The following is a 12,306-nucleotide window of genomic DNA, read 5'->3' on the forward strand; positions in this document are numbered from 1 at the left end:
TGGTTTTTAAATAGATATGAAAATATTGCCTATAATGGTATTTTGGTCCATTTTACAAGGAACATATGGTCTCAGTATTAAGCATATATAAGTTGAAAGTAGCCTTAGTGCAACAGGCACAAGAAATGCCAAAGGAAAAGAGATACAAGTGAAGAGCTCCCCCAGGTTTAAGTATTCTGCCACTGAAAGATTCTCACTGGAGTGCACAGAGCCCGTCTCACAGTGGGGATCCTCTAGGCTTCTGAGGTGAGTAAGCTCTATGGTGAGTTGCAAAGAAAAACATTTGCCATTTTTCTGAATCATCTGCTATCTTGCACTGAGCATTTTGAAACTGCTTCTTGCGACACATCAGGCACATACCACTGAGCACTCATTTTAACGGGGAGTCTAGAAATCTTCCCAGCTTCCACGAGCCTACTGTTTAAGTGAGTAGACATTAGGCTGCCGTGGCTTGCACACCCAGAGTGCTCATCACAAATGACTCTTATCTGTAGGAAAACTCTAGCAAGCATTTGTCTGCTAAATCAATATGGCAGTAACGTTACCAGGCAACTTTTCCTTCAAGGGAAGTAAAGAGTAGGAGATGTTGAGAATAGTGCATAAATATTTAACATGCTCTTCCCAAACACTAATAACATATATGGAAAAGTTCATGTGTTATGTAGAAATAGAATAATTCGACTTGAACAAGAGCTAGAATGGAAGGAGTGAAAAAAGAGTAGTAGTGAAGATTTAGGGAAACTTGATCTCAAATAACTACAGTATTGGCAAAGAGTATAGATGCTTCTGTTCTCTAGACACTCGTCAAGGCATTTAACTTCAGTGATGCTGACCATCAAGGCCAGCCAGCCACAGACTCCACATCATTAATGTGTTCACAAGACATCTATTACCCCCTAGGTTCTTAACCAGAGCACAGAAAAGGTTCCATTTAAAAATCATTTTATTATTAACATAATCTTCCCATTTAGCCAAGTGTGGGTCACGAATAAGGAATGTCGGTAAATACTCCATTTGAGGTTCTTTTTACATATTTCCATTGATAAATAAACTCTGGATTCACATAAAAAAGTTAAACTTAAATAACTAATATATTTTTTGTAACAGGCATACATTGGTAAAATATATTCTTGTACTCAGCCTTTGCTCTAAATAGAGATAACAGTTAGCCACACATCACAGTTATTAACAACTAAAAACAAGAACTCAACTGATTCTCTGGCCTGGACTAAAATAGAGATGGAAACAGAAAATTCACACTTTGACTTTGGGCCAAAAGAGGTTGAGAGGCAGGAAGAAAACAGTTTTCATAACAGCCCTGTTAAAAATAGTCTGCTCTGCCACTGAATTTTAACTTGAATATATTATTCTACGTTTGGTAGTTGATTCCATTATAATTTTATGTAACACTCAAGTATCACTAACAAAATATGGCACATCATTCAGGAACAATATAATGAAGTTTCAAAGCTACCAGGGTAAAAACATTGGCGATATGACTGAGTTGGCTCTGGTTAGCCATTCTGTCCTCTCAGTTTAACAAAAGAATACATCATGACACTGTTTTGGCCACTTTCCCACAAAAGTCTGGAGTTTGTTACCTGCCACTCTAAGGTTTTTCAAACTAATCAGTTACCAGGCAGCCTGAAACACTGGGTTTCCTCACCCAGAAGTCAGACCAAAATAAGTTGGTCAAGATATCCTCTCAAAGAACTCTCGGGATGATGGTAAAAGGGACAACAGGACTGCTGGCTTCAAGCTCCAGTGCCGTCAGGAAGCATTCAGTTGCGGCATCATCATTGCCTTGAGCCTGCAGCACCTCACCCAGGCCGTTCCAGACCTCGTGGGCTGTGGAATTCACCTGCACGGCATCTCTGAGAATTTTCTCGGCCAAGCTGTAGCGCCCAAGCTGGTGAAGTATTAGTGCCTGAAAAAAACACAGCAGAGAAATAGTTGAGACTGGCCACAGTGGGATAGTCCTCAAGCTCAAATGATATGTTGCAGCAATTAAATAAACATAGGTAGTGGATGGGTTCAGAGTGCTATAGACTACATCATGTGTATCTTTTTCACTTAAAGACATGGAGCAGGGTTGAAGCAGGCTATTCAATAAGAAGTCACGTGGCTTTGGACCAGAAATAAAGACACTGGAATGCAAAAACCAAACTGAATAACAAAACCCCCACTCATCTGCCAAAAACAGTTAGTACCTGAGCTTTTGTGGCAAGCTTGATTGTATATGGTTTTTTTTAAGGTGTGTGCCCAGAAGTGCTCATATCCTGCATGCATATCTCAGCACCCCGGCCATGTCTTGCAACATCTGAGATGGGAACTTGGCACCATTAGCCCACAGCTATGGCAATAACAGAACTGAGTTCAGCTCCATGGGCTACAGCCATAGCATTTGTTTCAACCTGCAGAATGGGAACTGTCCTGGGACAAATACTGCATCAGTATAGTATAGAGGTCCAGATAGCAGAAAACTAGTTCAGGAACTTTCTAGATACAGATTCTGTGTCTTCCTCTAAGGATTTGGATTCAGCTAAATGCCATGCTATCCAAGAGTGTCCACTATGATAGAGTCTGAATGAAGCAGTAGAAATCTCCATCTATCATATCCATTATCATCAATGTGCAGGAAAAGTTTCAGAGTGACCCAGTAAAAGAGTATTATTCTAATATTATAACAATCATAACATTATTATGCATTTTCACTTTTTGATACTCTATTGAAAAATGCATAGGGACCAAACATATTTCTTACCCAGAGAGGTGTCCTGCTTACAAGCTTATAGATTCCTTGCAACTTCCCCTCTTGCACTTCCCCACTCCTCAGACCTCCATATCTTTTATTTCTCTCTGCAAATCTGTCCCTGAAATCCTCACTCCTAAGAACCAATAATCAGAAAATACTGAAATTCTATGCAAACCCTGAATTGTCCCCCATGAGTTTCTGGATTTCTGCTCACAAGGCTGACTTTCAGCAGGCATAGACTGCCAGCTGCATCTTACAGAGCAACAGAACAGACCATGCACCCCAAAACAACCACATAAGGAACACAAAACTCAAGGTATAGTTTTGGCAAGTAAATAAATAAATGCAACAAAGGCTAATTTGCCTAGCAGATATTCTGTCATAAAGGTACTAGAGGGCTTTTCTGGTCATGGATTTTTTGAGCTGTCAAGTGAGTCAGCATTTCCAGAGTGGGTGAAGAATATTTCCAATTAAAAAAAAATAAAATTCAGAGATGGTATTTTTTCCCTGCAGGAAAGTGATTACTAGTGACTGGTCTCAGATGGGAAACTACAAAAAATGAAGCAAGGAGATGGAACCCATATATATATATATATATATATGTATAGCACCCTTAGCTCTCAGCTATGGCAGTAACAGAACTGAGTTCAGCTCCATGGGCTACAGCCATAGCATTTGTTTCAACCTGCAGAATGGGAACTGTCCTGGGACAAATACTGCACCAGTATAGTATAGAGCTATATAGTATATATATAGTATATATATAGTATATATATATATATATATATATGTGTGTGTGTGGTTTGCATGCAGTCAGCTTAGTGTAACCATCCAACCTTAAAAACTTGAAAAGTGTTACTGATTTTCAACAACTGAATCTCTAATTCATTTTCAAATATATTTCTTTTTTTGTTTTGGTGATGATTTGTACATTTCATACTAATCGAATATGCTAGCTGTTTGCAATTCCCCCCCCCCTAGTATACAAAACTTTTTGCTGAAGATTAAGGCTGTTCTTTCCCGACCAAAGGAAGCAACCAGATCTTACAGTTATAAGTCTGTTGACTAGAACAGAAGTAAGCTATGTTAAATTTGCTCAATTCTATATGGAAAAAAACATGCAGAGGAGATTACCCAGCAGTGAGTAAATACTCACTGCTTGATGGCTGCCATGCTTTACTAAGAATATAAGCTATGAAGCACTTGTGAAGGAATTGCTCTCGCTTGGACAATCAGGTTGACTTTGAGGCCATAGCCTTTTAGAGGCTGACACCCTGATGTTCTCTGGTGTCACAGGTGGATATCCTATCACTGGGATGATAGGAGGACTCCTGCTCTGGGCAGCAGCATCTGGGTAACAAGCTTTGCTTCCAAGGAACAAATGGAGAGAAAATTAGACTCATTTCATATAGAGCATCAAAAGGATAGCGACATTTGGTCACTATTTGTGGGCTGAGCTCAAAGAAGTGATCTAGAGAAAGAAGGCATCATATCCTCTGACTCACTTACTTATTCCCTCAGAACGATAGTCAGATGTCATACACAGCCAGTGTCCAGCTTGTATCTCTTTCCCAAATGACTTCATTAAAATTCTGAGGCATAGAACATTTTTGTCTGTGGTCTTTGCCTAACTTTGTTTAATGAAGCACTACACTATTGGCAATGGGGAAAAGGAGCAGGCATGTCTATCACGCAGCAACATCCTGCAGTGACCCCGCACCATCACTCAGCGAAGAACATTGACCTCCAGCCTACCAGCTGTCAGCATACGCTTGCCCTCTGTACTCAATTCTTCAGCAAAAAAATAAAAAAGGGATACAAAAACTCCTCTAACGTTTCCCAAAAGTCAATACAAATTATAATAGTCCTTAACTTGTTAATTTCCTTTACTTCCTAACTGGAAATAAAAACTCAAAGCTACTAAATCTGGCCATTACCCATTTAGCTGTAAATGTACAGACAACATTCACCTGCAGAGTAATGCTAGATCTCTCACTTTATGACTGGAGATGAGCTTAAGAAACACCTCAGCTCTGCAGAAACTCCCAGGGGTACCTCAGTGACATATGGCTCACACCCGCAGACTTGGCACGGTAGTTTAAAATCGCATACACGCTTTGATAGATTCCACAGCAATTCTGAAACTTGAATCAATTAGAAAAACTGTTACATAATAATTCTGGTAAATAAGAAATATTAGTAGGAGAAGCGCCCATTCCACAAATACAGAACAAAAACAGTAAATTCCTCAAGAGTTACACAGATATGCCCAACCTATTTGTTCTCTGTACATTTTAAAATGCTACAGCACTTGACAGGTGTTTAATGCAACTGTTGGCATTCTGCTAAGACAAAGCATCCCATTGCATCTCTTTCACATGAAAGTGATAAATTTATGACATTTGCTTTTAGCACACTGTTATAAAAGCCTCCACTCTGAGTGGGTTCCTTCAATTTGCAGCTCAGTACAAATTTTATTTGTAACATTTCCCTGTGTTTGGTTTGCTGAATTTTTTGTTTGTTTTCTGACAATTTTTGGTGGCTGTTTTTTGGCAAAAAATAAACCCTTCCCTATATTTCTCTTGTAGCCAGTTCTACATGCAGATGTTGATATTGTAACTCAAAAACAAATAAAAAATTTGCACACCAAGTAGTGTTTCATGTCTGTTTCTGCAGTTTGTTGCTATTTGCATTGGTCACTACAAAAAAACAACTGTTCTCAGAAATTCATGGATTTCAGATTCTGCCTGCATTAGGAGAGGCCAGTGGCCCTTTTTCATGCCTAAGCCATTGCTGGGGTTCAGAGTCAGGAGTAACAGACACAGTCCAATTTCAAGAGCATACAAGGCCTGACTTCCTGAAAAAGAATATTATTGTGAGCTGCCCATGATAGGGAAATACTTTAGTGACTGGAAAACAAGGTTCTGCACAAGCTTCACATCAGAAGAGAAACAAATCCATTAGGAATTAACAAAAATGGAGAAAAAGAGGTCCCAATTTTCTCCTCTTCCACAGGTTATTTTCAAGGTCTTGCAGACCTTTTCTCATTCGATCTAAAGACATAAAGCCTCCCTCTATTTATTCAATGATTTCAAATGTGCTTGTTCCCTCTCAGCATCTTTATACCTCATTGCACGTTGCTCCACACAAAGAACTGCTATTCCTTGCTCATTTCTCAAGAACATCTGTTTTCATAGTGCTCAGCCAAATAGGGCCCAACCCTCACTGAGGGCCCTTAGCACTGTTGTCAAAACATAAGTCATTTGTTTTTATTCAATATCTCCTAGGTACCTGCATAAACACAGTCATTAAAAGCACCTATTGAGTCTGAATACACAGAAATATTGTAACGTTCCATCCAAAACATTTGGATGAATAATCTTCATTTATACTTATCTTGCATATCTTATGGAACAGGGATTATATCTTCTGTGTTTTGGATAGCGTCTGAGGGCTAATCTTGTTTAATGTTCTAATTAATGACATCACAAGAATTACAAGAGTGATGATAAAGCTAAGAGGATACAATACAGAAACAACAGGCTGATCATGAGAACTGGAGTAACAGAAATACAGCGGAAGTCATTAACAGCAAAAGTCATTAACAGCAAATGGAAAATAACAGGGCAGCAACAAAACAGGTCTGCAGTATGGTGTAAGCCTGTCAACTGCAAGTAGCTTGGGAGAACGTCTTGGGTAGATCAGGCAACCATACAGTGATAGCGTGAAAAGGTGTCCGTGTGAAAGAGGGAAACACGGGTGACATCAGGAGAGGCTTCCTGAGGATAGAAAGCTGTGCACAATGACAGGAAGACATCCTCTGGCACTTCGTGTCGTTCCTGTTCAACAAACATCCTTCAAACTAGAACAGGCACAGAAAATGACTATTGGGATGATCAGTAAAAATCCTAATTTACAAGAGAAGACTGGCAGACTTGGTTTGTTTAACCTAGCGAATCAAAAACTGAGAGATGAATTACTTGTTATAAACACAGTAGAACAGAATAGAGAAAAACTATTTTAGTTAGAGAATAATGTTGGCAGAAGAATAAATGTGTATAAATTGGCTGTGACTAAGATTACCAAAAAAAGGTGTGAGCATTCCTGGCAATTGGAGCAGGGAGTTTTTGCAACAGCCTTCTGCTCGTAGCAGCAGGGTGTAAAACAACTTGTGTTAAAGGCTGAGCCTATGGAAAGGGCTTGCATGCTCTGATGGTTCTGAAGATGACCACAAGCCCCCACTATTCCTGGTCCAATATCAGGTCTTCCATCAGCTGAATACCCACATTCCTTTTGGTCATTAGTGGAAAGTGAGTGGCAATAATGGCATGCTTATATAATGTCATTACTTGATGCTTCTGTTGTTTAAAGGACTTTCTCTTAATTTCTTGGGTTACACTGAAGAAGCAGGTGCAGAGAAATGTCCAATTAATGAATACAAAGATTAAAGGTCAAAATTATGGTAGAATACTCAACTTATTTCTGAAAGAAAAATGAGATGACAAGATATTGTCTTTTGAGCACAGAAGGATGCACAATGGAATTTTCAAATGCATGGAGGATATGATGTTTAATTAAGCATTGATTTCAATAGGACTAAATCTTCAGTCCACCTTGTTAACATTCAGGAAGCCATTATTTACCCATCTGGACCCTACATAAACAAGGTAGCTTCTGAATTTGGGCTATCATGATAGCAGAATAAAACCAATCACAAAATTGAGTACATGCTTTAATAAGCCATAATTATATTTCGACATGCCAAAATTAGATTTTATATAGTCCTTTTTCCTCTTTCATTTTCAATGAAGTTATTTTTTTCATTAGCTAAATCTAAGTGTTTTTAAAAAGAAAAACATTCAAATTAATTCTAATTCCCAAATGCAGCATGACACAGTCTCCATGTAAAACCTTCAGTTAGCGTATGTACCATTATTTATTAACAAAATATCACTCAGTCTGAACAACATGATACAAGAAGCAATTGTATAAAGCTTAAAAAAGCATGTAGTGTAGTCTTCATTGCAAGGAACTTTCTTTTCAGCAAATGGGCTTTTTCAATTTGCAAATTAACCTGTCATAATAATTAACCTAACAGTCAATGGAAATCATGCATCTAGAAAAATAAACACAGAACAGAAATGGAAAACCACTTAACTAATTTCTGGTTTTGAAAACATTATTAGAACTAGCCACTGACATGAGTCTAGGAGCGTCACTTCTTTTTATGTGCTTTTAGGGAACTGAAAATCTGTTATTTTTTTCTATGGAACTAACTTTTAAAAAATAATAGCTGTAATTATCACTCATCGTATGCCTCAGCAAACCAGAGCATTATCATGCCAAACGTATTATTTGAAATAACTACAAAAAGTAACAAAAATAAACAAACAAAAGAAATCAACACAATCAAGATCACTGTGGTATCTTCTCTGTGACTAAAAATACACTCAAGTGAGGAGGATGTTTTCTGGAGGTTGAATCATAGAATAGTAATAGATTTTTTTTCAAAGCAGAAAAAGAAAGATGGAATCTTGGACCATATATCCATTTGCAATTTTGCCTTCTTGAGAGATGATGCTGAACACTCTCACAATTCTACAGAGAAAGAAATTGGTAAGTGGGAGAAATGGAGAGTACCAGAAGAAGAAATGTAGCCACTTGACATGCAAAAAAGCATCAGATCTGCTAAAGATCTGCAGCCTGTTGAGCTGCAAAAGTCCTCAAATATGGAAATTTTAGTTCTACCAGATAAAATTTTCATACTGTATTTTTTCCTAGGCTGATCTATTACAAGATTTCTCTACAGAGCTTCTAGATTTGCTCCCTTTTTAGCTAAAAATACCTCTCAGAGCTAAAATTTTCCCTTACAAAAACAATAGCAAAACTCTATGAGAATATGAAAACTGAAGTGGACTAATTTTGCTTTTAATAAGGAGAGAGACAGAACAGTGAAAATACTACTTGCCCAATTCACAGATGAACCACAGAAGCCCAATAAGCTAAAAGCTGCAAATGTATAATCAGATACAGAGCTATACTCATGTTGGAAATGATAATTTAAAAAGGTACTATAAAAGACTTAGAGAAATTACCACATCCCCAGTAAGTTTCCCAGTTCTTTTTCTTTACTTAAACTTCTTTTTAAAGTCCCGGTATGAGAATCACTGTCATACAAAAAGACACATAGAAACATGCAATCTTATTTGAAAGCTTGAAAATGAAGAATTATGACTATAAACAGTTAAAGCTTAATATGCAATGAACGCTTAGTGTATCCATATGCACTGTAATTTTAGCATCATGAAACTGCCCCTTCTTGCACACTGCCTTTTCAGCCTATTTCGCATGTGTTAAGGTGGCTGCTATTTTCAAACAAATCTTTCAAACTAAAGTTTACCAGAGACTTGACAGTGTTGTGCTATAATAATGAAACAGAAGTGTTGGTGAGAGAAAAGTAAGAGTTATTTCCATGATATGTGGACAAATAAGTAAAATTCTGTAGGTGATGCTTCCATCTTCTGTGATTAAAAATACACATTTAAGTGCATTCTATGATCAATATAAATACTTATTTTTTTTGTTCCATGCATCTTTCTGATTCCACATACTTCACAATTATGTAGAGTGAAATAGCACATTATTTATACACTACACTCTCCTGTTTTCCTTTTTAGCTGATGAACTTGTACTGTAACATGTCCATCTACAGGAAGTATTACTTCACCCAAGAAATTGTCTATTAATTCCTTCTTTGGAAGGAGTGTACCAGGAACAGTTACATGTTTAGTCACTGTAAGTAGCTATTTTCTGCAAGTACAAAAACGCTCTGGCATTGCACATCAGTTTGAAATGAGCCATTCCATCAGAAATAAGTATAGCTCTATGTCTGCTATGACAGATATGGATGCATTTTAACGGAGGGATTTTGAAGGGCAATCGTATTGTAAGGTTTAAAAACAACTGGATCGACCAACACTTACAAGTAAAGATCATTCTCTCTAAATTAAATACATAAACTTTTTTAATCAAAAAAGAAAATGCAATGTGCATTTGTTTCCACAATGCAGAATATGAAACTCTTTGCAATGAGATAAGAAATGAAATTTGTTTGAAGAACTAAAGTGGAATATGCAGAAAACAAAATTTTTTTTGCAGCTCTATGTGGATTTATTTTTTTTTTTTATAAGGACAGGCAGCTGATAGCACTACAGCTGATCACTCACTAAAGCAAAGCAACTGATGAACAAATGCAAATCTGTGCCTGCAGCCAACATTTTTGCTCATTGCCTATGCTGAAATATTGCCTTTTTTCACGTTCCTTCCTGCCACTCTCACTTGCCTTATTCAGTCAGCAGCACACCCAGGAATTTAGCTGTGTATTCTGTGTCACCACTAAAGCTCCCAGCCCCAGTCGGTTATGTTTTACCCTGCCCCCAATCCCAACATACCCCCTCAGGGATCCAATTGCTTCCCCTGCTGCAAAACACTTGTTGCTAGGAGAAAATCTACTGCTTGGCAACAGATTCATGAAACAACAACTTGGGCTTTGTTACTCATTGAACTCCACATTGCCAGCATGAAATAATGAACATGCGTGGTTGTTGGTGCATCTGTGTATTTATAACCCCTCAAAAATGACTGACCCCTTCTAGCAGGAGCATGTTTGCCTTTTAGTTCATTACTGTTCACAGCCGATAACACAAAGTTTCAAAATGGAAAGTTTGTTTGGCTTTGTTTAAGTTGCTGATCACAGTCACCTACTGAGATGGAAGCTCTCAGGGGACATTTTTTTTCACCGTGAAACAACATAATTGTGCAATTGGCTGCCACAGTTCTGATTTACAATTTATTTGAACTTCATATCGGCTTATAAAAATGTAGCAATCACTACCACACTATATGGTTTGACTAGTTTGACGCCAGCAAGTACACTGGAAGCAAGTAAGACACACAACTGGCAGTGTGGAAAAGCTCATAGCTTCAGCGGAAATCTAATGCTTTACCTCCATCTGAATATCCCACTGAGACTCTTACTTAATACACTCTGTCTACACACAATGAAAACGCAACGGTTCTCCTAGCCATCAGACTGCCATGGCTCTGGCAGTGCTGTACCACCCTCCTGATCAGGGAACAACGAAGTACAGCCTCAGTCTTCAGACTGTGGTCTGTTCTGAATTTGGAGTATTTGCCTTCTGGTGCCAAATGTTTTACATTTTCTCCTGGCTGTGATATCAGCCTCCCCACCTTCTTCATGCACTCAGTATATTCCTGGATGTCATTTATATGCTCCTCCCTTTTCTCCTCCTCAGATATTTTATAGATACAAGTGCATGACCTTATTACACTATAATGCGCTATTGGAATCCTAACATTTTGTTAGTAGAATCTGTGGTTGTATCATGACATTGCCTGGTTTCAAAAGCAAGGCTGGATTTACTACTGCATCATCATGCTACCTACAGAGTCTCCTAGGTGCCACTTCTTACTGACACCATTATTTTACAACTTCCGAGTCAAAGGGTGAGAAACAGTGCGACGTTCTGCTACTCAAGACACAGGACTAAGATAGAAGTGTTTCAGTTGCCAAAAGAGGAAAAACAAACAAATCCTCCAAAAATGACACAAATGCAGAACAGGCTAGAAAAAAAAACCAGACCAAGATTATGGAAGGGAGCAGCCTGAGCATCAGCTTGCTGAGTCCATATTCAAAGACTTGAGAAAAAGCTTGATATTTTACAGGACCTGAGGATACTGTGAATTCAGTTTCCTTATTCCATTGTTTAAAGACTAGATTTTATTTTACTACATTTGACATTCCTGGCTTTGAAAACTTGTGACCCACGCAAAACTATGAGTAATGGACAGAAGAGCATGAATTTCTTGACACCAGTCAACCACTTATACCATTAAAGAAGAAATAATACGAAATAGCAAACTGATATTTAGAGGCTATACTGCTCTTCTTCATTAATTAAAGGCTTTCTATAAAATCACAATGAACGTACAGGTGATATGTGGGGCTTCTGTAAATAGCAATTAGAAAAAATGAGCAAACTTTCTAATGAAGAAAAATAATCAATCTAAAATCCAGGGAACATCTAGTGTATCAAAGCGAAAAAAAAAACCAAAAACTAACAAACAGTTGCAAATCCAATACGAGGTTCTGTGCTTAAAATTTGCAAGAGAACTGGAGAATTGTTAGAATAGTTCAAATCAATAACTTTGGAAATAATTACCTAAAATACAACTATTTTCAAGGCTAATTCTTCTAGTCCATTTTTGTACACACTTAATACTACAGATACCAGCACTTATCTGAACTTTTGAGACTATGAAAAGGTCATCAGAAGTGAATGAAGCTTTTCCAGAGTATTTTTTGCATTTATGCATACATAACTCTCTCAAATATTCTGACAAATACTATATTAAATAATGAGTCAGAACTGCGGTATAAAAGATGACCAGCCCTTTTATTATTAAAATAAAATACAAATAGAAGTGTAAAGATTTAAATGCATTGTTGACATTTTTCTTCCTCTTACCCT

At 37.7% G+C, this 12,306-nt stretch overlaps 1 protein-coding gene across 2 annotated transcripts in view; it reads right to left on the minus strand.

Moving 5' to 3' along the window:
* TTC7B (tetratricopeptide repeat domain 7B) overlaps positions 926 to 12,306 on the minus strand; it is a 127,968-nt gene continuing 116,587 nt past the window's right edge. For both annotated transcript variants that reach the window (XM_021402002.1, XM_021402004.1), the window contains one exon: positions 926 to 1,927. In XM_021402002.1, coding sequence (XP_021257677.1) covers positions 1,706 to 1,927 — 222 coding nt within the window. In that variant the 3' untranslated portion in view covers positions 926 to 1,705. The remainder of the gene's footprint in view (positions 1,928 to 12,306) is intronic.

Source organism: Numida meleagris, chromosome 6, assembly GCF_002078875.1.
Source record: "Numida meleagris isolate 19003 breed g44 Domestic line chromosome 6, NumMel1.0, whole genome shotgun sequence".
In the NCBI taxonomy this organism is placed as follows: domain Eukaryota; kingdom Metazoa; phylum Chordata; class Aves; order Galliformes; family Numididae; genus Numida; species Numida meleagris.